Raw genomic sequence first — 27,088 nt, 5'->3', positions numbered from 1 at the left:
TACAATGTCTATCTTTTTCTCTGGTCCCTTGTATTGTGGGTTTATTTCCATATATAATTTTGTTGGAGACAGCAAAATTAAGATATAAAGCACACATCTAGCATGCACTGCCCCTGAAAAATGATAGGCGAACTCAGGAGTTATGGCAGCAAATGACTATTCTAGACAACTAAAAGAACCCCAACATAGTTCAGACATGGGCAAGCTTTCCCTCATAGGTCTGCTTATACCTCTCAGTTCACATCAGAAGTACACATGCAATTCCAGTTCAGAGATACTTCTTAGACACAGACTCAGACTTCAATGGCCAGAATGGACCATCATGATCATCTAGTCTGACCTCCTTCATGTTGCAGGCCACAGAACCTCACCCACCTACTCCTGTAATAGACCTATAGCCTCTGGCTGAGTTACTGAAGTCCTCAAATTGTTATTTACAGAGAATCCAACATTTACGCTGGTTTAACCCTGAAAGTGACCCATGCCCTATGGTGCAGAGGAAGGCGAAAAAATCATAGGATCTCTGCCAATCTGACCCAGGAGAAAATTCCTTCCTGACCCCAAATATGGCAATCAGTTGGGCCCTGAGCATGTGGGCAAGACACACCAGCCAGACACAATGGGAAACAATTCTCTGTAGTAACTCAGAGCCCTCCCTTCTCTAGCATTCCAACACTGGTTGTTGGAGATAGGGGAGTAGTGGGGGCAAAAGACATATCTGGCTTCAAGACTAAGCTTGATAATTTTATGGAGGGGATGGTATGATGAGATAGCCTAATTTTGGCAATTAATTGATCTTTGATTATTAGCAGGTAAATAGGCCCAATGGTCTGTGATGGGATGTTAGATGGGGTGTAATCTGAGTTATTACAGAGAATTCTTTCCTGGGTGCTGACTGGTGAGTCTTGCCCACATGCTCAGGGTTTAGCTGATCGTCATATTTGGGGTCGGGAAGGAATTTTCTTCCAGGGAAGATTGGCAGAGACTGGAGGTTTTTCGCCTTCCTCTGCAGCGTGGGGCATGGGTTACTTGCTGGAGGATTCTCTGCACCTTGAGGTCTTTAAACCACAATTTGAGGACTTCAGTAACTCAGACATAGGTTAAGGGTTTGTTACAGGAGTGGATGGGTGAGATTCTGTGGTCTGCATTGTGCAGGAGGTCAGATTAGATGACCATAATGGTCCCTTCTGACCTTAAGTCTATGAATCTATGAATTTGCTACTAGCCAATGCCACTGTAGGCAGTCTCATCATACCATTCCCTCCATAAACGTAGCAAGTTCAGTCTTGAAGCCAGTTAATTTTTTTGCCCCTACTGCTCCTCTTGGAAGGCTGTTCCAGAACTTCACTCCTCTAATGGTTAGAAACCATCATCTAATTTCAAGCCTACATTTATTGATGGCCAGTTTATGTCTATTGGTTCTTGCGCCAACGCTGGCGCTTAACTTCAGTAACTCCTCCCCACTCATTGGTATTTATCTCTCTGATGTATTTATAGAGAGCAATGGTATATCCCCTCAACCTTCTCTTGGCCAGGCTAAATAAACCAAGCTCTTTGAGTCTCCTCTCATAAAGCAGATTTTCCATTCCTCTGATCATCCTAATAACCCTTCTCTGCACCTGGTCCAGTTTGAATTAATCTTTCTTAAACATGAGAGACCAGAACTGCACTCAGTATTCCAGGTATCATCTCACCAATGCCTTATATAATGGTACGAACACTTCCCCGTCTCTACTGGAAATAGCTTGCCTGATGCACTTAGGACTGCATTAGTCTTTTTCATGGCTGCTTCACAGTGGTAGCTCATAGTCATCCTGTGATCAACCAATATACCCAGGTCTTTCTCCTCCTCTGTTGCTCCCAACTGATAAATCCCCAGCTTACAACAAAATTTCTTATTGTTAGTCCCTAAAAGTATGACCTTGCACTTTGTACTACTAAATTTCATCCCATTTCTATTACTCCAGTTTTCAATGTAATCCAGATCTTCTTGTATGATATTCCAGTCTCTTCCATATTGGCATTACCTCCCAACTTCTGAACAAAGGCTACCAATCACACAGAATTTTGCCAAACTTAGTACTGGTTTGATTATGTGAATATACATTTCCTAGGGACTAAGATGACCCTGATCAAACACAGAATTTGAATCTAGGTAGGACTCCAAAGGTAAATGATAAGTTCATATGTGAAGTATACTAACCAATCCATTTTCAAGTGGACTCGTGTCCAGATCACAAAATTCTGATAGTATCTGGCACCCTAGTGGGTAGTATCAACACAGAGGACAAGTGCTGAATGGGGGTAGAGACTGAACTCTCCTCTCACCCAAAAGGTGTAACCTCCAGAATAAGGTTGAAGGCAGAATGAGAAACTTGCACTGCTGATGCTGGCTTGCAGCAAATAAATGACTTCAGTCTCCAGGGCTCTCAATACAGCTCCTTCTACGAGCACTAATTTCACTTAAAGGTTTAGAGAAAAGGACCAGTTCATTAACTCCATTTAGCCTCACCTATTTTGTATTTCTGACAACACTCAAAGAAGCACATCAACGACCATCACTAGGGCTTGAACACATCCCTTGCATGATTTTAAGTTTTAATTCATTTTAGGTTGCTGCTAATGGAGAAAGAACTGAATTCCATGCATCATAATCCACTGGGAACAGGGCTAGCTTTAGGCCAATTCCCTCGATTCCCCGGAATCGGGCCCCGTGCCTTTGAAATTTATTTTACTCACTCAGTAGCGTCCGGGTCTTCAGCGGTGAGGGGTCCTTCACTCGCTCTGGGTCTTCAGCGGCAGGGGGTCCTTCAGTGCCGTGGAAGACTCGGAGCGAGTGAAGGACCCTCGCCACCAAAGACGCTGCCTGGTATTCGAATCGGGCCCCGCAGTTCCTAAAGCTGGCCCTGACTGGGAACATAATATTCTCATGCCCCATGCAGATGATCATTCAGTCTCAAAGAACTCCTCAGAAATTAAACAAACTGGAAATTTATGCAACTCCAAGGACTATACCCAGTAAAAGTATAGATAGCTGGGTCTCACACAACAGACGTTAACAGGCTATGAACTGCCCAGCCTACAGCTATACTAATGACGTAGTTATAAGAATACTAACATTTCCTTTCCAGGACATCACTCATCTCCCTGAACACCTGAAAAAACAGCAGACTAGTCAACCCCAAAAGATTGGAAATATAAGAAATAATCTGGCAAAAATAGAGCCCAGACAGAACGTTGTATGAAAACATTAGCTAGAAAGACCAAGAGGAACTGCTAAATCAGTATAAATAGGTGTTTTCAGAGTAAATCAAGCCCTTATTTCAGAGCTCTCATTACGGTTTTTGAACACTTCAGATAGTTAATCGCCTATTATAATACATCTGGATACAAGGACAACTTAATAAAAAGGTTGGGAAAATGCCCCTTGCCCCTACCTGGATCAGACCCATGACTCAACAGACTCAAGGAAGACACAGATACCAGAGCAAATGAGTGCTGCAGAAAGGCTTAGATAGAACAGATTAGATGAGACAGAATTAATACTGACAGCAGGTGATGCTGCAGCAGTGTTTTGGACAGTAAAGGCAGCAGTTGCTCAGAAACAAGGGGATCAGCAGATGCTGCAATAGGAGCAGTCTTTCCTGGGGTAGCTCTCCTATATGACACAAGCCAAACTAATCCTTGTCATTACACATCACTATAGGATAGATGTATATCCCAGCTGAGATGCTCTGGAGCATGGAGTATTTTGCACACAGTAACACTTGCTATTACCATCTCTGATATTTGACAATCGATGTTCAAGCATGTGTTCAGAAAAACCTCTGCCCAGATGTTGGTATTCACGTTCTGGTTAACAAATTGATGCTCCTCTTGATCGATGCTCATCTAACCACTGCTCTCCATTTGGTGTGTCAGGAAGAGAAAGAAACGCTGCTGACTGGATTCACACAGAGAGATGAGAGGACAAGCTGTGTCCTCGCTGTGAAGCAGTCCCACACAACGAGCGGGACTGGAGGAAAGTGAGAGACCATGGGAGTGGGGAAAGGAAAGACAGTAGGATGATGAGCGTAGCAAGCAGCTGGAGGCTCCTGACAGAAGGCAGCAATTGAAGAACCTGGCATCCTTGTAAACAGAGCTCTTGTACTCCCACTAAATATATGTGACCTTGGTATTGCCTTGGAGTCTGTGATTCAGATCCCCTAACTCGAGCTGCCTCTTGATGAGGCCTCATTTTGCTAAAGGGGCAAGCATTGCTCTTCCCTTTAGTGGCTCATTCAGTCTCCATCTTGTGTGCAAACTCTGCCCACCAAAGTCTATACTCTGTTGCGATGTCACCCACCGAAGCTAGGAATTGGGTGGCTGCTGGCCTGTAATTGGTGCATGATGAGAAGTCAGAGTGAAAAGGACAATATTGGTAAACTAGACAATTGGAAGGAGCAGAGAGAAATGAGAGTGATACCAAAGTACAAACCATCTCCATCTTGACCAAGCCTGGAAACCTATCATACAAGATCACCACAATCTGGAGAGACAGGAGGGTGAGGGAACAATGGAGGGACTTCTTCAGATTGTTAGCAATACCCACCATTTCCACTGACTGTTTCACCCTTCTCACAGCAAGAGGGCCACATGTGCCCAGTAGCTACTGGTACCAATTCACACCCATCCCCAATACACACACACACACACACACAAATTATGTCACCAGAAAGATAATTTTCCTGTTCAAGAGAGAAATTGGAGGTGAGCTAAAAGCCAGAAGACACGTGAACTGCTGTTAGGCTGCTGCCTCTGTGACAACAGATATAGGGATGCTAGAAGGCTGACACCCTGCTGCAAAAGACAGTATGGAGACAACAGAATCCTTGCGACTCACTGCCAGGTTTGTGCCATCCAACCAGATTATGGCAACAATAATCCACGTTTCTGATACTTTATTTTAGCTCTAGCCAAGGTTAAGGAGCCATCATCTACCACAACTACTAAAATCTCTCATTTAAAAAGAGCAACTTCACTCTAACCCACCACATACTTAAATATTTAATTACTTTACCAGATGAATTATAAAATTAATAAAGCCCTTTTTGTGCAAATTACTGTAACACTGTCTGAAATCCACTCAATCTAGCCCCTCAAGGCATGCAAACATTACAGAGATATGGATCATGCATCTAAGCTGTCACTAATGTTCAGAAAGATGCTAACAGCTAACTGAAGTACTGCATTTGGTGAATTAGATCTGTTCAGACATTTTCGGATGCAAAGGGAAGCAGAAACAAATGAGAGATTTTAGGCTTAGAACAAGGTGGGAGACTTATGGACAAGGAAACAACTATAATTACCACATGCAATTCAGTGACACTTAGCTGAGGCTGACTGAAAGCATAACACTGGAAGAGACAAGCCAGCCCTGTTAAATTTGTGTTATCCAAGAGAACAAAAACAGCTGCAGAGGGGGTTTTTAAGCTGCCTGTACGGTTGCAGTTTATGTCTGGAGGTAGGCCTTCCATTGTTCTTAGATAAAGGCTGTGCAAGTTACACTTTCAGGGGTCTGTGATGGTGCAGGACGACTCACCCCTGCTGCACTTCCCGCTGGTCGTTCCGGGGATTAGCTCTTTCCAGGGCAGAGCGCCCTCTGCAGGCTGCTGTCCCACTGCCACTGGTCCCCGTGTCCCTCCTGGGACCCAGTGCCCCTTGTCTTTGGGGTGCTGCCCCCTGGCAATACCCCCGCAGTCTCAGGGTCTCCCCACCCAGGGGAACCCCCAACCCTCTATCCCCACCCTGCCTCCGTCGTGGGCTACTGCCAGTCACCATCTAGCCCCTGTTCACTGGGGCAGACTGCAGTGTAAAAGCCTCTCATCACAGGCAAGGGGGGTTTGGATCTGCTGCCTCTGCCTACCTGTGGGCTGCCCCCTGCAACCCAGTAGCTAATTGGCCCTCTGCTAGGCGGCAGCCTGGGGGGTTTCCAGGCCAGAGCTCCCCAGCTCCCTTGGCCTTCCCCCAGTCCTGCTCCACTCCAGTAACCTTTAGCACTCAGGCAACTAGGTCCATCTCCCTCCTCAGCTAGAGGGAGACTATCTGCTCCTGGCCCACTGCCCTCCTATAAGGGCCAGCTGGGCCCTAACTAGAGCATAGCCACAGCTGAGGCGGCTTCTCCATTCCCCAGACACAGCCCTCTCCTGGGCTGTTTGAAGCCCTTTAAGGCCGGAGTGGGTGACCACCCCGCTACAGGGTCCAACCTTTTGCATTCCTTTACAAAGTGCTGTGAATTTAACATACCAATTCATGTCTTTGCTGGATTTACACTTAAACTATACTTGAGTGCAGTAACTTCTCAAAAACTAAAAAAAGAAAAAAAATGTAGCATCATTTAATAAGCAACTGGCACCACTGTGTTGAAAACATGAGACCTGATATTTTAGAGATGCTCAGCACTCACATTGACTTCACTGGAGGTGTCAGCGCTCAGCATTACTGAAATTCAAGCCCATCAATGTCAGCAAGTTCAGAAGTGAACTATATTTGCCAATCCCAGCTCCTCTAAGAGCAGCCACCTAGATGAATGCCAAAAATAAGGCAGAAAAAGAAATGAAAAGTGATGGAAGTAGAACACTAACCATATTGTTTGCTTGCTTTGCATCAGTTTCTATTGTGAGTTTGTCATTGTCCCAAAAATTTTTGTTGTAATGGAGGTGAATGATTTAAATTAAGAAGGGCTTATGTTAATTTAACTATGCTAATTAAATTGTTTGAAAACAACCATGTACTTTATTTTAATCCCCTTTAACTAGTTTTTCTTTAAATCTATCATCAAAATATGCTGTTTAAACAAAACTACTATATGTTAAAAGACGATATACATTCCATATTCCTATCTACTAAAATACAGCCAAACAACCCAACAGAATTGCTGTGTACTTTTTCTCAAGTATTTTCCCCTAAAATGAATGTTGTGTTATTGGAAATGCATGCAAAGGAATTTGTGAGATAGAGGTTATTTTTATTTTCCCAACTGTTAATAGCTGGTGCCTGCAAACCTGAAATAAAAACTGCTTTCAACAACTGTGATGTATCTTATTAGAATGTTTGCATGTCAACCCAGAGAACACATCCAGGAGGCCATGATCGATATTTTAATAAGAGATGTCTGATAAGTCATTCAAATCAAAAGTACCATCAAGTTAGCTACAGGAACTGTGTATGGATGAATCTATAGTAGCTGAGGGGAAAAGAGGCTTCTTTTAGCACCACTTACCAAATATGCCACATAAGAAGATCAAATTTCCTTTGTAACTTAGGGCTTTAACATAAATATTAATCCTAAATTTTTGAAAGAAAACCATACAGTGAAAGTTAAAATTATTATGTGATAAAAGTATATACTGTGTGTACTGTACTTTATGATAATTTTCACTATATGTGATTTTCCTCTTACGTGCTGACCTTAGAACCTAACCCCCGCGTAAGATGTGACTCTACTGTATTCATTTTTGAAAGTTTATAATAAGCGATGCTCGGGGGGGCACACGTGCAAGGTGGAGGTTTTACCTACATTGCAAAATATCCTTGTACCAGCCCTGCGCGCACACACCATTGCTTATAACAGTTAAGGAAAACAAAAGCACCTTATACATGAGTGAAGCTGGCATACTGAATAGCTTGATGGCTGTATTATATCATTTTGACCTTACTATTTTTTCACAACCCACTCAGATTGAAATATTATGGGAGAAGCCTAATTCTATTTGGATCTATTAAAAAAACCTGTCCACTCTATGGTGGTATCTAGCTTTGAGGTGCAGTTTTAATATTGTGGAAAGATTGGTGCATAATATTAGGCTCCTTATTTAGGCATCTAAGCAACTGGACTAAATTTCAGAAGTCCTGAGTACATAGCAGCAGTCCTAGAAGTTAATGGGAGCTGCTCTGGGTTCAGTGTTTTCGAACATTATTTAACTGCTTAAATGTGAATTTAGGAGCCAGATTCTTTGCCCTGACACCATCTGCTTTGTGCACCACCAAAGCAAGCAGAAAGCTACCTTAATGCTGCTGCTGCCGATTCCCCCACAGAGGAGGAATTGTGTCAGAAATGAGGATAGGGAGGCAGTCCTGGGTAGCTTTAAAATTTCATTAAGTGCTATTTTTGCTTTTAGTTGGCCTACATTTATGCCAGTCTCTTCAGCTATGCTGAGAATCTGATCCCCGATTGTTAAAATCTTGAACTTTGCTTGTTACAGAAACTTACTGGTATAACTACAGACCCCCACCCCTGCATCCAGATCACCCCCAGAGTTCCCTGCACTCAAACCCCCACCCTGATGCCTCACCCCCTGCACCACCCTGAGCCTGCACATCCAGACCCTTATGCCACTGACCCTCAGGTAGCTGAACCCAGAACCCCACCCCACCAAACCCCATGCCTGGTCTCTTTCATGAATCAAGACTACAGACGTCTTTTACCAGAACCACTTTTCAAGCCTCCAACTGGATGTCTATAAAACAATGGAATCACAATGCGCAAAAAAAAGAAAGGAAAAAAAAAGGTCCAATGAGGTACAGTTTACAAGGATTGATGTTCTAAAGATCTAGAAATGGCATGTCATAGCTACACTTGCCTTCCTACAATAAGATGTAAAGTTTGCTGCTAAAACCAATTGCTGTGAAATCCAACAAAGGAGATCTGGCTACAGAAAGTGTCTTCATCCCACACACAGCACTTTAAATGACTTCATACTGTTCTGAGCTTCTTACAAGACAGTTCTAATATGTTTAGGATAATTTAAGAGAAAACGAGGAAAAAGAAAGAATCCATGAATTCAGTGAGCATGCTGACAGCTTTTCAATGGAATTATTCTGCAACTTTAGAAGATTTCCCACAGTCAAAATACTCTTTCATCCTCAGCACTTTTGTCATAGTTAAAATATATATGTATACGGGTTTATAAAGACAGGCAGATATAATTAGAGAAACACATTAAAACCATGCTCACCTTCATCACTTACTGCCTGCTGTTTAACCAGTGTCATAGGAGATCTGGCCGGGGGTTTACTTAGTGGATGACGCCAACTCTTACATGTTTTCTTTCTTTCAATTTCTGCTAGCTGAAAGGAAGAAACCACATTTAATTTAATCGGAAACCGAACAAAACTAATGCTGATAAACAAGAACATTCTTCTGCTAATAGTATAAAGTATCCATTTTGTTAGATAAATTCTCACATAAGGAATGTAAAATACTCTCATTGATGGTTCAAAAATTTGTCTGACATTAGTTATTTTGTTAGATCCAGGAGATGGGACAATCTCTCAGTTTACTTCAGAAAAAGGTGTGGAAAACAACTTGGTATTAGGACAACATATTAAAAAAACATGCATGGTTTTTCTTCATAACTTTTCCCCCATTCAGTTTAGGAATTAAAAATTAAAATGCAACATTTGTCTTTAAAATGAAACACAAAGCAACCATTAACATATAATTACAACAAATAAATGCTAAATTTACTGAATAAAGATTAACGCTGGCTGAAAATGTAATGTACGCTAGAATACTGCTGTGTACTTCAAAACATTTGATCACACTGTCTCATAAGGTATTAAATGGAAATGTGTGTGCCATTTCATTTATCTGCACAGCCATACGATTCACCCTGTGGTGGCTTCATGCAGTTGTCAGTAATCATCATCAAATGGGTACTTTTTAAAAAAGGGAAAATCACGTCACAACAACCTCATTTATCAAGGATCAGTACCAGAGATCACTTCTGGAGTTTGCCAGTTCAGGTAAGGAGGAAAGATAAAGGAGATGACTGACAAAACAATGAACGTCCTCGAGAGCAAGAAAACAGCAAATCAAGGCTGTCAGCAGCTACAATACAGAACAATGTACTGTTTACTAAAATAAGTGGAGGGAGGAGGATGTTGTGGCTAAGGCTGGGTTTATGACATCAAAAGATGCAACTAGCTGAGCAAAAAAGTAAGGCAGACTGGCCTTCCTGATAGCCTCTGTAATGTAATTCTGTACAACCATAACACAGAGAGAGCATGGAGGTGTACTGGAAAATATTTGAAAAGCCACTTGGAAATGTCTGCGAGGTACCCAAACAGATAAATTAAATATAACCTGTTACATAGTATGATCACAACATTGAAAAGATGTTTATAGTACTTAATGTTATTACAAGGGGAGGAGTGATGTCAGGACTCAAATCTCACATCTCTCTGAAAAATTATTAGTGCAATCTTCATGTCTGTAAAGTCAGGGAAGTGCTGTTTTATTTCTGCCCCTAAATTATATTTCCCCTACTTTGGGTACGTCTGGCAATGCAACAATCGGTTTTCCTTCCTCTCTGTTAATATCAGAGGCAGGTCCAGTCTGTTACACAGCAACTACATGCTCCTCTTTTCGCTAAGACCCACAATTGTTCTGCTTCTCCAAGATCATCCTGACTGCCTCTTATCTCAGCATGAGAAAACAAAAATTGTGCATTTTGTAGTGGGTAATAATAAGAAGATTTTACTAAATGTACTAATTAAAAATACAAATTGACACTATTGAACATGAGGACTTCTCCTAAAGGCACCTTAGATGCATCTCTGAAGTCCAAAAGGGATAAGAAGCCTCGTACCTTCAATACACAACGCCTGTTTCAGATGTACCTTGAGGAGTCATTTTACTCTTCGCATGCCTCCAATACCATGTCCTTGAGTTCACCCATCTCTGTGCTAACACAAGCAGGAGAATAAAGATTCACAAGCAAGGAGGCAGACAGAAGCCATAGCTTTAAGCCAGAAATGTGGTCCCAATCCCAGAAAAAAGCCACACGAGCTGATGTAACTAAGAAAAACAAGAGCCTCATCTCAACCATGCTGCCCCACAGGAGCTCTTCATCAGCTTCTGCAGCAGATGGCCTGGTTGTATCAGCTGCTTTACTAGAGGAAGCCAGTAGTCTATGTGGACCAGTTCCAATAATAAGTCAACATGTTCCCCTCTCCTCAGCCTCGTGCCCTTGGGAAGTTATTCCCTCATGAATCCAGCCCATTGTGCTGAAATTTTAACTGAATACTCTTTCACCTCTCATTAGACAGTGGTTCATGGCCTTTGATCCTCCATTTGTTCTGGGGTCCTTAACTCAATTTCCTCTTTCTCCCTAAATCAACATCCCACCCACCATCCATGTATATGGACCACTTCCTGCTGAAGTCCAGGCTCCATCTACAGATCACAAATATCCAAATTATTTTTGTACCATCCTCCTCCATCCAATCCTTCAAACCTCCTTGACATACATGCAAACACACAAGCACACCAAAAGAGAGAAATAGTCCATTCTTAGTGATTCTGGTGATCCAGGGCACACTCTAAAAGGTCAAGATATAACTCATCTGAGAACTAAGTGATCTTTACTGGAGCCTATTCAGAGTTTCAAAGGATTGATGAAAACCTTCATTTATTTTCCATTACCTGATCCCTCCCTCCCCTCCATCTACGACTCTTTTTTATAACAGATGAAAAGATAAAGAGTGGTTTTCATACCAAAAAAAAAAATCGAAGAATGTAGAAGGTAAATATTCCCGTTCCTCTCTCACCTCTTGGCTAGAAGAACAGGAGCTCCCTGAGGAAGGGTCTGAAGAAGAAGCTCATGATAGACTTTTTCCCATCAATTTTATGATTCTAAGTTATGAAGAGTTCTGAATAAAATGGTTACTCACCTTCTCGTGACTTTGTTCTTTGAAATGTGTTGTTCATGTCCATTCCAACCAGGTGTGCGTGCGCCATATGCATGACAGATGGAAGATTTTTTTTCCCCTATCAGTATCCGTAGGGTCAGCCTGGGTGCTCCCTGGAGTCGTGCCTTCATGGTGCCCAATATAGGGCCCTGACAACCTGACCCCCACTCAGTTCCTTCTTGCTGGCTACTCTGACAGTGGGGAAGGAGGATGGGTATTGAAATTGACATGAACAACATCTCTCGAAGAACGACAGTTACAAGAAGGTGAATAACCGTTTTTTTCTTCTTCGAGTGCTTGTTCACGTCGATTCCAATCAGGTGACTCCCAAGCCCAAGTTCAGGAGGCGGGGGTTGGAGTTTCCACTGATGAGAGCACCACTCTTCCAAAGGCTGTATCGTCTCTGGCCTGCTGGGTGATTGCACAGTGCGTGGTGAAAGTGTGTATGGAGGACCATGTTGCCACTCTGTATATATTTCCTGGGTGGGAACCTGCCCCAGGAATGCCATGGAAGAGGCCTGAGCCCTGGTGGAGTGCACAGTGATCGGAGGAGCAGGCACCCCTGTCAGATTGTAGCACGCATGGATGCAGGACATGATCCAGGAAGAAATCCATTGAGAAGAGATGGGAAGACCTTTCATTCTGTCTGCCACTGCCAAGAATAACTGGACAGACTTTCAGAACGGCTTCATCCTCTTGATGTAGAAGGCTAGCACTCTGCAGACATCCAATGAGTGAAGCCTTTGCTCCCTGTCACTCGAGGGAGGTTTAGGATAGAACAGTGGGAGGAAGATGTCCTGGTTGATGTGAAATTGGGAGATAACCTTAGAGAGGAAAGTCGAGTAAGGCCTGAGCTGGACCTTGTCCTTATGGAACACAGTCTAAGGGGGCTCTGATGTCAGGGACCTGAGCTCCGACACCCTCCTGGCTGAGGTTATCACTGCCAGAAACGCTACCTTGTATGAGAAATAGAGCAAGGAGTACTTTGCCAAAGGTTCAAAGGGCGGTCCCATGAGTCTGGAAAGGATCAGGTTGGGGTCCCAAGCCAGGATCAGCTGCCTGACCTGTGGCTATAGCCTGTTGAGACCTTTCAGAAAACGACTGACTATAGGGTTGGCGAAGACCGACTGGCCATTTGTACCTGGATGGAAGGCTGAAATGGCAGCCAAGTGAACACTTATTGACGACATGGACAGACCTTGCTGCTTGAGGTGGAGGAAGTAGTCCAATATAAGAAGGAGAGTGGTGAGCGTTGGAGATGAATAATGCTGTGTCACTCAGATTGAAAATTGTTTCCACTTGGAATGGTAGATTGCCCTGGTGGAGGGTTTTCTACTGCCAAGGAGGACTTGTCTAACCTGGTCCGAGCAGGCAAGCTCCATCAGGTTCAGCCACGGAGCTTCCACATCATGAGGTTCGGGTGCTGAAGGAGGCCATGCTCCTGAGTTATTAAGTCCAAGAAGAGCGGCAAGGTGATTGGGGCTTCCACGAACATTTCCAGGAGCAATGTGTACCAGCGTTGGCAGGGTCAGGCTGGAGCTACCAGTATCATCAAAGCTTGTTCCCTTATTTTGAGGAATAGCTTGTGAATGAATGGGATGGGAACGCGTAAAGGAGATGGTCTCTGCACAGGAAGAGGAACGCTAAGGGGCCAAGACTGTGGTTGTGTAAGGAGCAAAACTGCTGGCAAACAGGTCTATCTGGGAAAACCCCACTGTTGGAAGATGGAGTTTGCAACATCGGGGCATAGGGACCACTCGTGGCTGTGGAATGACCTGCTGAGGTAGTCCACCAACTCATTCTGTACTCCAGAGAGGTACGATGCTTGCAGATTAATCAAATGCTCTACCACAGAAGTCTCACAGCATGAGGGCTTCCTGGCACAGGGGAGAGAGACGCATGCACCCCCGTTTGTTGATATAAAACTTGCTGTGATGTTGTTTGTCATAACTGATACACAATTCCCTGTTAGGTGGGCTCTGAAAGTCTGGCACACGACTCTCAGCTCTCTGACATTGATGTGGACAGCCAGATCTGCCAAGATCAGAGGCCTTGCGTCCTGAGGTCTCCAAAATGCACTCCACAGCCCAAGTCTGATGCATCCATCACCAACAAGAGAGTTGACTGGGAGCTGGCGAAGGAGACCCCTGCACGCACCACCTGTGGGTCGAGCCACCACAGAAGGGAGTCAAGGACCGGGAAAGGCAGAGTCACTACACTGTCCAAACTGTCTCGAACCGGCCAATACACACGACTGGCCACAACTGGAGAGGCCGAAGCCTGAGCCTGGTGTGTTGCACCAAGTAGGTGCAGGTGGCTATGTGTCCGAGGAGTCTTAGACAATTTTGCGCTGTGGTGATGGGAAACTGCCTGAGACTCCGAATAATGTTGCCCATGGCCCAGAACCTTGTCTCCGGCAGGTACACCCTAGCTTGGGTTGAGTCTAGAACCACCCCTATGAACTCTATCTGCTGAAGGGGGATAGAGTTGACTTCCCCCTGTTTATAGAAGGCCCAGCTCGCCTAATATCACTATGATGAATTTGACTTGCACCTCCACTGGAGGCCTGGAACAGCCCTTGATCAGCCAGTCACCGAGGTACGGGAACACCTGTACTTGGAGCCTGTACAGAAACACGGCCACAACCGCCATGCATTTGGTGAATACACAGGGCACCGCTGACAGACCAAGATATTTTCTGTGGGACGAAGTGATTGCTACATGAAAGTACGCGTGAAAGTATGGGGACAGACAGAACGAAAAGGTAAGGCAGGGAGGATTCAGTCTCTATACTGGTGGGGGTTAGGGAGGTCTGAAGTGCCTCCTTTGGGTCGCAGGCGTGTGGTGGCCCAAGGACTTCAGGATGGCCTGAGAGTCCTTGAGGCTATGCAGATGGGAGTCTGTCTTTTCTGAAAACAGAGACTGGACCTCGAAGGGGAGATCCTAAATTGTCTGCTGCACCTCATACGGTAGGCCTGAGACTTGAAGCCAGGAACTTCTTCTAATAGCCACCCCTGAAGCAATGGTGCAAAAGGTGGCATCTGCTGCATCCAAGGCTGCCTACAGGGACGTGCAGGAAATCAATTTGCCTTCCTCTACAAGCGCGGAAAACTCCACACGAGAGTCTGTAGGCAGAAGCTCTGTGAATATTTCCATTGTGCCACATGTATTATAGTTGTATGTGCTAACCTCCGCCTGGTGGTTAGCGAAACGAAGCTGCAACCCCCTCCACAGAGTATATTTTCCTGCCAAAGTGGTCCAGTTTTTTGGCCTTGTGGTTCTTGGGAGAGGGCCCCTGATAGCCCTGGTGCTTGTGCTGGTTAGTCACATCCCCTATCAGGGAGTCCAGTGGGGGTGAGTATACAAATGCTTGTATCCTTGAGAGGGAACAAAGCATCCCCACTCGTGCCTTTTCGCGATCAGAGGCAATGAGGACGGGGTCTCCTACAGATTCTTAGTGGCATTGCTGACAGTGGCAGTGCGATATGGGATGGCCTGGGGAGGAGGGGAGGACGATGTCGACCATCGGATCAACCTTCTCCATCACCTCCTCAGCCTTGATATTAAGGTTCTGGGACATCCGTCTCAGCAGCTGCTGAAAGACCCTTGTGTTCACTGAGGCCAGAGTGGTTGAGGAACCCGCCAGCACTTCATCCGGCAACAAGGAAGATGAACTGGTGGCTGGGTCTCTTTCCTGCCCTCAGCCCTCTGGGGTCCCATGGGGCAAGGAGCAGCTGAACTACAACTAGTGCTGCGGCCAGTGCTGGTATCAGTGCCGAGGGTGGAGCGGCAACTGGTGCCGCCAGCACCAGTGGCATGATCGGTGCCACAGTCATCGAAGGTGCCATCAGAGTCAAGACCATTCATGTCGGTAGTTTGGTCCCCATTGGGATGCCCAATGCGGAGGATGTATGCGTCTGCCCAAAAGAAGCTGAGATCACCAATGCCGCTCCGGCGATAGACCCAGGGTATCCAGAAGGGCCACTGAGGAGCCTGCCATTGGCCCGGCCATGGTGCCAGGTAGGGCTGTCGGTCGCAGTGGAAGCAGGATCTTCTGCTCCTACTAGAGTGTGATGACTCTGCTTCCGACTCCAAGGTCTCAGACTGTGATGACCACAGAGGAGCGGAGCTGTTTGGTGCTAGAGATTGGTGCTAACTGAGGGACCAGAGCAGTTCACCCATATGTGCCACTGATGCCGCAGGCTGATGTGACAGGGATGGTGGTCTTATGGCCGACATCATCGTCAGTTTGCCCATGGAATGTACTGGGCTCAGAACCGGTGCTGGAGAGCTCTCTTGCCTAGGAGGTGACGGTGGCGCTGGCGCTGTAAGCGCCAAAAGGTCTGCTGCTTCCTGGAATGCCTCTGGAGTGGAGGGCAGCTGTAGGTCTTTGCCAGTGAGCGGTGTGGGTCTGGATTCGACTGGACCCATTCCGGGGCAGAAGTCAATGGAATCCCCACCCAATGGGTGTGGATGGGGGTTTATTGGCCAGCTGGTCTTTAGACCTGGCTGGAGAGCACCCTCTTTTTCTGTTTGTGGGACACCAGGGAGTGCGACTGGTGCCTCCCCAATGTCTGGGTGTGAGCGGAGTCGTGGCAGTGCCAACCGTCTCTAGTAGAGTCCTTCCTTGGCAGCAGCTCACGCATGGATGGTGCCGGAGTGCTGTGTGCTGAGGATGTGGCATTTGAAGTCGGATTCGCCATGCCCGACTCTGACTGAGGCCGAAGTGCTACCTCCATAAACAATACTCGGAGGCGGTGCTCCCTGTCTTTAAGAGTCCTGAGGCAAAAACTTCTACAGATTTTGCACCTGTCTCTAAGATTCCCCTTGCCGAGACACTTCAAGCACAAAGTCTGCGGCTTACTTTTCAGCATAAACCTGCCATAGTCCAAGCACGGTTTAAAACCCGGAGACCGAGGCATAACCCGGTGTCAGGGAAAAACAACGGGGGTTGGACCCCAAAATGAAAAAAAAATAAAACTACTACACTATCTAACTATATATATGAACACTGCTAACTTGCACTTGCCAAGGCAAGAGCAACAGGGAGTTCCAGCTAGACGTCACAAGCAATAAGAAGGAAATGAGGGGGGTCAGGTTGACAGGGCCCTATAGTGGGCGCCATGAAGGAGCAACTCCAGCAGGTGCCCAGGTAGATCCTACGGATACTGCTAGAGGAATATCTTCCGGCTGTCGTGCATGCGGCACGCGAACACCTGATTGGAATTGACATGAACAAGCACTCCAAGAAGAATCAATGGACGTTGTTCCACAATTGGACAAACCTGAGGAAAATCCTGTTCACAGAACTAGTGAAATAACATAGTATTTTCTCAATATACAAAAGGAACAATGTGTATTCTTCTGAGAAAGAATCTCAGGGCTTGTCTTCACTACAGGGAGATCGACTCTGCTGCAATCGATGCAGCAGGGGTTGACAGCAGAGCGTTCTCCGGTCGACCCCGGTACTCCAGCTCCCCAAGAAGATTTAGGTAAGTTACTCTCCCATTGACACAGCATAGTGAAGACACTCGGATAATTCGACCTAAGCTATGTCAACTCCAGCAGCAGCGTAACTTAGGTTGAATTACCCCAGTAGTGAAAACGAGCCCTTAGATACAGTTAATTTGGAATGAGACTTTTCTAATCAGTCCAGGCACTTTAATGATCACATACCAATATTTTACTCTTTTCCAAAACATAATCCAAATATTTTAAATTTAGTTGTTGCCGCACTTTTTATAGAAACATTGATTCCATCAGAGGAGGACTTCCTAGCTATGGACAAAAGGATTAAGGACTTTCCAGAAAAAAACTCTGGAGCTTCCTGTGCAATGCTGACAGCTTCTGCCCTAGTTTTGTGCTACTGAAGGCCCCTCTCAGTATTGGACAAATAACCTAACTGATTAACCACCAGCCAAAGACAAAAAACTCTTCCTAGTCTACAAGAATTGCTTGTTCCCTTGCTTCATCCTTTGTTACAGATGCTTCCTTAGGTACTCTGAAGATTTTCTGATAGACTCATGACTTTAAACACCATCACGTATACATGGATTAGTTTAAGAGCATCAGGAGGAGATTTACAAGACAAACTGATGGGTACCTCAATATTTTCAAAGTGAAGCTCTTTGGGGAGTGGTGATAAAGTAGTGGTGGAAACTTCTGCCAAAGGTAAGAAATCTCTTCCTTCTATGAGATAGAACAGAAGGGAATTTTGTCCTGATAGTAGAAACAGGCAGCCCTTTGGGCTGGTCATCCTGCTATCCAAGAAGAGATTCTAACTTCAACAGAGACAGATGATAATAAAGGTAGATGATGGACAATAGCTGGTAAGAGACATATCAGGAGATGCAAATCTGAATTTACCTCTATGCCTTCTTCCATCTCTAAGAATAATGGCCAGACTCTTTAGTCCACATGTATAGAGGCCCAGGATAAAATAGGAGGAAGACCCCAAAAACTTTGCACACTATTGATCTACCTTAAACAGGTTAGGTTACAGAATTAATTCTGAATGGATGCTGAGTTGAACTGAACTCTTCCCAGGGACAGATTCATCAAGCCCCCAACATCCAAAGATCAACTGATATGCCAGATTACACAAGAAGTCATCTGTCATTGTTTCCAAACAGGGGAAACAGAGCCTGTTATAGCGTTCAAATGCTAAGAGGTAATTCGCTCAATATTCTCCAATGTTCTCAAGATGACAGGACTCACAGAGTAACATTGGATTTGAAGGCCCCCATGTAGTTCAGAAGGAAATGCAGATTCAACGCAGAAATGACAAAGTTAATGCAAAGTCACTGGCTCTCTACAGGTAGCCTACAGTACCCTGCTGTTCTTTCCAAAGAGAGTGCATGGTTTTCCAAGTTTCTATCACTATTAATGGGTCCAATATTGTTTCTGTAACAACACCCATGGTCGGTTCGTCTGTGAGGATTGAAACCAAGGTAGCTCAATCTGAATGCATGAACCACTATTGCCTGAGCTAAAGGACCCAGTCCATTAGCTCAGAGGGAATAGCAAACTCATGAACACTCCTTATGTGGTCCTTCCACTAGAGGGGAATAAAGATATACTTGATGAATGTGGGGAAGCTCATCACAACATTCAGAGGTCACAGTACTTCAAATCCCTGAATGACTCACCAGTTGCAATGATTTGACTGGTCACTTCATTTCCAGGGAATGAACTCAGGACTCCTAGTTCTAAAAGCACTCCTGAATCTGAGCTTAACAGATCTGCTCTTCAGTTCAAGATTCAGCCATTTCTAGCAGTCCATATTAACACCATGAACAAACCAAGATCTTTACCTTTTCACTCCAATGTTACACTTTTTCTACACACTGCTGAACTCCTTCAACCTCCTCTGGCACACAGATTTCCTGTCTGGCCTTTAAATTAGTATTCAGGGTACTAATCTCTTTCTTCCTCCACTTATTCCTAAAGAAACATTAATTTTTTACAGAGCTCAGGAAACTGCACTACCTTCCTTCTGTTAAATCCATTTCACCTGAAGGGGGAAAAAAGCATACGTTAGATGAATATAGGCCATTAAGATTTATATCTAAGGTATTAAACCCTTCAGGAAGTCAAGTTATGTTTTTCATCCGCTATTATCCAGATGTTAATGGTGAGAAGACCTCAAATACTTCAACAGCCATATACATCAAAGTATGTTTTTCCAAAGCACATAAAGACACATATGTTTTTACCAATGTCATGGCTTATTCCACTAGGTCACACGCAGTCTCTGGAGTGGTAAGAGCTCAAGCCTCTATGAAGACATCTGCAAGGTTTATGACCTTGTCTTTAGAACACACTTTTGCCAGCTACTGTATGGTCTCTCTTTAGTCATCTGCCAGCCCTCAACATTCGGTAGGAGGGCGATACAATCTGTAGTGCCTCCCTAAGCATCCTTGCTAGTGGTTATAAATACAGTGCATAGTTACACAAAGTCTAAGGCCAGAAGGGATCACCAGATCATCCAGTCTAAGCCTCTATATATTACAGGCCACCAACACCAACCAGAACCCACATACTAAACCTAACAACTGAAAACAGATGACAGTATTACAGCCCTCAGGAGACTAAACTATTATGAGCCACAGGCAGACAAGTTCAAATCACTTTTCTTACCATGAGACTATTTACTGCTGTTCATATCCCCATGTCAGACTGCCAGACTTTCCAATAGCAGGAGAAGAAAAATTTGATTGTGGTATCCCTGTGAGTTTCCTTCCTCCTATCCACCTATTCTGAATAACCAGCAATCCTCCTAACACATTTAGGGGTACTGACTCATGGTAAATGATTGGTATTTTTCCTCAGTTCTTTGAATATGTAAAAAATTTCTTTCCTCACACTTGAATATCTTATAGTAGTGGCCACGTCTGTCTCATGGGATGCTTTCTTTTCCATTTTTAGTTTATTTCAAATGCTCTAGCCAAGTTTCCTAGTATAGTTACAGTGTGGGGAGTCCTCCACTCTGGCAGTTAGTGAAAAGGGGAGGGGCTTAGCTGACAATTCAGACTTGCCTACCTACTGTCAGATTACCAGATATCCAAAATAGGAAAAGAAAAAAAAATCATCAAGTAAGCTGCAATAAAATTCTGTCCTAATTCAGGAAATCATCCCTATTCAGGAGAGCCCCTTAAGCACATGCTTCATTTCAAGCATGTGCTCAAGTCTCACTGAACTCAATAGGACTTAACACACACAAAGTTCAGCAGGTTTTGGTTAGTAGCCTGCTGTTGTTCGACAGGCGTCTGTGCCCTTGATTATGAATAAATTAAAACCACCATGCAATATGTTTCATATACAATGGGTATTTTCACAGCATTTTTTCTTACAGCAGGTATTTCTCCAGGTTCCAAGCCACTTTCGCTACTTTCACTGCTTTCTAGGTCGCTGACATCATCCTCTGTGGACACACTATTCGTTTCTTCTTTTTCCAGGCTCTCTGATTCAAAGGAAGCACATCCAGGTGACTTTTGGCATGATTCAACCTGCACAGACTGATTCTGAGATTTTAAAGAGTCGTCTTCTTCATTTATACAATGAATAGATGTAGGTATGGGGAGTGTAGAATCCTTAGGTGTAAAGGAAGCAATACTGGAATCTTCCTTGTCCTCATCTTCTGTTTTTATTTTCTGCATTACAGGAGTAGGGCTGAAAAATGAGTTTGAACAGATGTTCCCTAGGTATCAAAAATATGAATGTTAATAAACTTCATATTGTATTATTATTATTCTATATCATTCTCACAGCAGTTTGAATTGAATATCAGTTTCATAATTCTGCTTCTCATTTAGAAATCCTGTCTAGCATTCCATCAAGAAAAGGCCAGACTAAAAAGTGAATGATATGTTTTATCAAAGAATAATTTAAGTAATAGCATATTGAGTTTAGAGTGTAAAACTTTTTTTACATCGTGCTTTTCTTTCTATTGGCATTTTCAATTTGAACAACTAGACAAAGCATTTTTGTATCAGTTGAAATTATCAATATGCACTTGGCATGATTATTCTGAAGCCTACAAGCAATTTAACTACTTGAAATAACCATTGTAAAAAGTTGGCGTATTGAACTTTATACTCTGAATTTACACCTATTATGCCTGTGTGAAACTCTGTCAGTAAACAAGAAATAATAACTTAAAATACAGAAAATATATTTACAAGAAATATCAAGAATTGTCTGCAAATAGCAGCACTGACATAAAAATCACCAAAAATTACAGTGAGTAATTTTGTACTTCAGTGCTGCTGAAGATTAATTTCATGTGCAGTATACAATGAATATTAAAATCCATCTATTTGGTTTCAGAATTTACCAATAAGTAGTCCCATCTGATGTCAATGCAGAACGTCCAGATATAAAGAATATTTTCTTTAATTAATTGTTGGGATGTACCAGCCAGAGGTTGCAGGCACCAATTACCAGCACCATACATGTAACAAGGTAGCCCAGCTGTCACATCCACAAGGCTCCCTCTACAAAGGCCCAATCTTCCATCTTTTAATTTATGAAAAGAAGAATGGACTGAGCTCTATTTTACAAAGCTTGTATTTCACCTTGGCACTTAAGAAGGGACTTGTTTTTCCATAATGATGGACATTCCCAACTTCTATTTAAGTCAATGGGCGTTGCAAATGATCAGTACCTCTGAAAATCAGGCAAAGGGGTGGATATTGTAAAGTCCCAACTCAGGAAAGTATGGACATGCTTACTTCTAAGCACATGAGAAGTCACCTGTGGACAATTCACCTTGTCGTCTGTCTGGTGCTGGGAACTGTACAATGCCTACAGCTTCTGGTTCATACATTTGAACAAGGATGGTATTTCTAGTAAGGGTCATATTCTTCAGTCCTGAAAACAGCTTTGGTGCCAAACTGAAAACAAAGGGACTAATCATGTGCTTAAAGCCAGGCATGTGCTCAAGTATTTTGCTTAACTGGGTCCTAAGCATCCTTCTGGACAGGAGTGTGAGACTATGTCCTGCCCACAGTGAAATTCACAGTTAACAAGAGAATGAATCTCAGAAAAGGTATCAGTATCAAAACAGGGTAAACAAAAATATGCTGGGCTGGCACCGGCATATGTAATGTGTGCATAGGGAGCCTGCTCTCTAGCAGACACTTCTAGTGTAGCTTAGGTAATATAACTTGTCCACTTGGAAGTGGGGGATTTTGTGCACAAGGAAAACTAAAACTCCCTACAACATTATACACAATTTGTTTTCTGCTTGTAAATGTAAGCAGTACATCTCAAGTGTACATATTCTGTACAGTGTCTCTCAGCGGATAAAGTACTTCATATCATTTTCCAGACAAGGTTTTCATTCACTACAATGTGCCAATCTATGGAAGGAGTTCATTTAAAAACATTTGTGCTGTTTTTTGAGGGGGGGAAGGTTCCTTTCTTTTAAAAATAAATTAGTAAAAATAATTTTACCTGTTTTGCTCTCAGCTCAGTATTTTAAATTGATTGTGCTCTTGCTCCTAACACATAAAAATACCATATGATGCTCCTGCTTGCATTATTTCCCGGGATAAAAACTTTATGAATAGGAATTTTTAGTTATGCCACTTGGAGCAACACATTTGCCTAATCATTCACAGATTTATGGCATCATAATATCTATAGCCTAAAATTTACAAGTGAAACATAATCAGTCCTTATCTCACCTGAGACCTCAATATTATCCAATAAATGCCGATCCAGCTGTGTTCTGCTAAAGTTTTTCTCTTCCCCAGAAGGCACTTCTGAATTTACCAGCTTCCCTTTTTCTTCTGGCTTTTCATTGACCTTGAAGCCATCTGTAGCTGCTTCAGTGGCTATGATTTCTGCACCAGCGATCATAGCTGATTCTCTCTCATCCTCTGGAGTTTTAAGCTTTTTAGATCGAGATCTGGTATGCTGGAAGCTATTATAAGAGATATTGCTGTCACAGTAGAATGTCTGTCTTGGATAAGATAAAGTGACTACCAACAAAAATGTCCCTTTCACCTGCTTAAAGTTGTAAAAAACTGACAATTTCCCAACTTTTTGTGCCAAGATAGTGTTTACAATTTATTAAGGGATAGATTAACAATTGACTGGATTTAACCTTCTAATGTTTTATCACAATTCCTTAGAACAAGGTATTGAACTATAAACCTGAAACAACATCAAGTAAGTCTTTCTTAACCAAAGTCCCAAACTAGTTTTTGATGAACCAATCTTCGGAATCTGAAAGAGACTAAGTTGAGCAACATAATAATAAAGAAAAAATGTGCTTAGCTGCAATAAAATTAGATAATATTGTCCCAGTCCCAGCGTGCACTAGACATTTTGCCTCATCAGTCTTGTACATTCATATAGTTTTTACAAAGATCATTATTTTTGGAATTGTATATGCATCTTTAACAGCAGCTACTAGAATCTGAATTAGGGAAAATTTCTGAGTCTTGAAGAAAATGTTATTTTACTATATTTAAGTATATGGATAAAGTGTAACCTCCAGCCCACCTTATGCATATTCTGTACCACCAACAGAAGGGCAAACATGCAGCAAGAATGCTGGCTACTGCTTTCAAAAACTGAATGGGTTGTAATCCATATGCCCAAGGTACAGGGAGTGAGAGTCTCAAATCCTAAATTCAAGTCTCTAGTATAGAAGAGCAGTGCTGTACACATTACTTCATCACAAGTCAGGTGTTGCCAATTTCCAACCTAATGAGACTTTCATGAGAAGTGTCCTGTGTAGTAGACATCACTAGTTTACATCAAAGGGTTGTATATTTTGGAGCCAGTGAGCTAGAAATATTTTGATGACCTTTTCACCAGCCTTTTAAGGAGCCATATTTTACCTCCACTAATATTCCCTGAATTTCCTTCTCTATAAGCTGATCCTTCTAGAAACTGTGTTGCGATGCTGGAAATGCTGGCATTGTTTTATAACTCCTGGAACCACTATATACAATTACTTGTTCTTGAGATCCTAGCATGACAAAGCATCTGTCCACAAGTGCATGAGTGTTACCTCCATCCAGGCAGGCACGTCCCTATAGTTGTATTTCTATTCGTACCCAATCCTAGTTGGGAAGTCATATTATTCCTGGAATCAAAATTATCATGTTCTTCATCAATACATTACAGCAGAGATGAAATGGACAAAAACATTTTATCTTCATTTGCAGGACATGCATCCCTGTGTGCCTACACCACTGCCAATCTAGTAATTAAATAGCACAGGCGTCTGTTTATCAGTTTAGCTAAGTGATTATATTTAGCACGTGTACTGATCTGATAAAACTTTTAATATAATTATTATACTATCTCTACTTAACCGAAATTGGCTCCCCAGACCAACAGGATTATGTTGGCAAGTAAATCATTGCTGTGCCTACTGCAAATCTGCCATAGTATAGTACTATACATACTATAACAATGCAGGAGTGACATCTGAGACACTAAACACAATATAATACAATTCTATATTTGTGTGTGTGCACAAACATTATACACACACCTATCTCAAGTTGGTAAATGCTGGTGATGATTGTTGTTGGTTTTTGTACTGAACTATTTCACAAAATTAATAACGTATCCTAATATGAATTTTAAAAAAGATCTAACCGGTTGGGAAGCAAAAGCTCTAAACCTTACATGAGAGAATTCAGTATTAGAAAGCCCTTCTTATGATGGTTAAGGAAGCTAAAGAATCCCCTTTGCCAGTCTTCTTTTGTAACTTCAAAAGTAATACATTGTTCTTCAGTACATTTATGTAGTCTATGAAATAACAGGCAACAAAAGAAAGTATCAAAAGTTACGGTTGATAAATTCTTCTGATCACTAAAGATTTCAAAAACATTTATTTGAAGTGAGACTCATCTCCTGTAATAAGTTCCTCTCTTGTTCTGTTTGGAAACTTAACCTCCCTTCTCTTTCACAACTTGCAGCTGGCCCTGCAACCAGGAGCTTCGTCTGCTGTCAAAGCGTATAGAAGTTGGTGCTGTGCAATAGTGTCCATCAACTTTAATAAAGCCGCTGATCTGCCATCGCTCAAGAAGGGAGATCCCTGAGGTCATTCTGATCTGCTTTATTCTTGGGCCTTCTTCATTTGTTTCATTATTTTCTTTAATTTAAAAAATAGTATAATTAATAAATTTAACACACAAATCTCACGCTAACATACAGGCATGATTCTCAGCTGTACTACTGCTGTGCCTAAACCAACTGATGGTGGTGAGGAGACGTGGAAAAAGGTACTTTCATGCTCCTGATGCCTACCAAGGGTAGGCTGGGGCCCTGCCACAACTTATAGCAGCCTCAGTGATATACCTAGGTGCAACAGCATCCAAGAGACCTTTCGGACAGCCAAGAATCACAAAAGAGCAATCGTGACCTGACTGCATTCTCCTCCCCTTAATCACAACCACTATGCAAAAGGGCAGGCAGAGGGCAGGCAACATTGTCTCCAAAGCACCCAGTCGTTCCTCTTACATTTTCTACGCTGTAATCAGAGGTGTGACTGCACTTCACATAGGCATACATGCACTAGCTCTAATCTAGCTAGCAGGCCAAAAACAGCCGCAAAGACATGGAAGCACAGATACCAGCACAGGCTAACAACTTGAGTGCGTACTCAGGGTTCTGGGGTGGGCTTGTACAGCCAGCGTTGAAACACATTCCACTGCATCTTCACTGTTTTTAGCTGTGGTAGCTATATTAAAGCTAATGCAGGTATGCCTACTCAAGTTTCAATCACACTTTTGATCGTAGACATCCTAAAAGAAATCCCCACATAGCTACTTATGTCAGGCGTAGGGGATAAAGGAAAGGATCAGATCAATAATTTTCTAAAAGAATGCCTGTGCAGGAAATTAGCAAGGGAGAAGGGAAACTCATAATTTATTTTTTGTTTAGGTCACCCCTTCCCCACCCCCTGCCACTCTGTTTGGTTTTGTTCATTATTTCCTGTGAATTTTGCACTGATGGACATGATCAACTATCAGCAGTGACCAGAGTCAAGCACAGGGCAGGACAAGGACTTGGCAAGCTCTATACATAAAGCTCTAACAATGCATCTGATTCTTCACATTTAGCATCTTTGCCTAGACCCCAAGCCTGTTGGTCTTCCTATGGTTAAGTGTGTGCGCTGGCCACATGCACGGGTGCTGGAAGTTTTTCCCCTCAGCAGTATCCGAAGGGACCAGCTCTGGCACCCCCCTGGAGTGGTGCGTACATGCCGCGGTATATAGGGCACCGCCAGTTCCCCCCCATCAGTTCCTTCTTGTTGAAAACTCCGACAGTGGAGAAGAAGGGCAGGTTGTGGAATGGACATAAGCGACACATTTCGAAGAACACCAGTTAAGGAAAAGATAATGGTCTTTTGTTCTTTGAGTGCTGCTCCTGTCCATGAAACTTGGGTGACTTCCAAGCAGTACCCCTCAGAGGTCGGTAAGAATTCACGGATATTCAGATTGCAACACTGCTCTGCTGAACCCAGCATCATCCCTGGCCTGCTGAGTGATGGCGTAGTGGACTGTGAATGTGTGCACTAAGGACCTCTTCGCAGCTCCACAGCTGTCCTGGATCAGGAAGTGTGCCAGGAAGGCTGCCGAAGATGTCTGTGCACTGGTCAAGTAGGCTCTCACAAATCAGTGGTGGAGGGACTCCCACCAACCCATAGCAGGTCCAAATACAAGAGGTGACTGAATTAGAAATCCTCTGCGTGGACAGTGGGAGGCCCTTCATCCTATCAGCTGTAGAGATGAAAAGCTGAGTCGACTTATGGAAAGACTTTGTTCGATCTAGGTAAAAAGCCAGGGCCCTTCTTGCACCCAAAGCATGAAGGCGCCTCTCTTCA

The 27,088-nt window shown here is 43.3% G+C and overlaps 1 protein-coding gene across 5 annotated transcripts in view; it reads right to left on the bottom strand.

The window, feature by feature from the left end:
* KDM4C (lysine demethylase 4C) overlaps positions 1-27,088 on the bottom strand; it is a 441,772-nt gene that overhangs the window by 161,909 nt on the left and 252,775 nt on the right. For 4 of the 5 annotated variants that reach the window (XM_030567955.1, XM_030567954.1, XM_030567956.1 and 1 more), the window contains exons 10-12: positions 22,923-23,161; positions 20,586-20,932; positions 8,997-9,108 (exon numbers count right to left, since the gene is read on the bottom strand). In XM_030567955.1, coding sequence (XP_030423815.1) covers positions 8,997-9,108; positions 20,586-20,932; positions 22,923-23,161 — 698 coding nt within the window. Of the gene's footprint in view, positions 1-8,996; positions 9,109-20,585; positions 20,933-22,922; positions 23,162-23,202; positions 25,355-27,088 lie in introns of those variants that run through there. The other variant, XM_030567959.1, reaches the window with a different exon arrangement.

Source organism: Gopherus evgoodei, chromosome 6 (genome assembly GCF_007399415.2).
Source record: "Gopherus evgoodei ecotype Sinaloan lineage chromosome 6, rGopEvg1_v1.p, whole genome shotgun sequence".
NCBI lineage: Eukaryota > Metazoa > Chordata > Testudines > Testudinidae > Gopherus > Gopherus evgoodei.
Note: the sequence above shows the minus strand (reverse complement) of the source record. Positions and strands in the feature narration are given on the sequence as shown.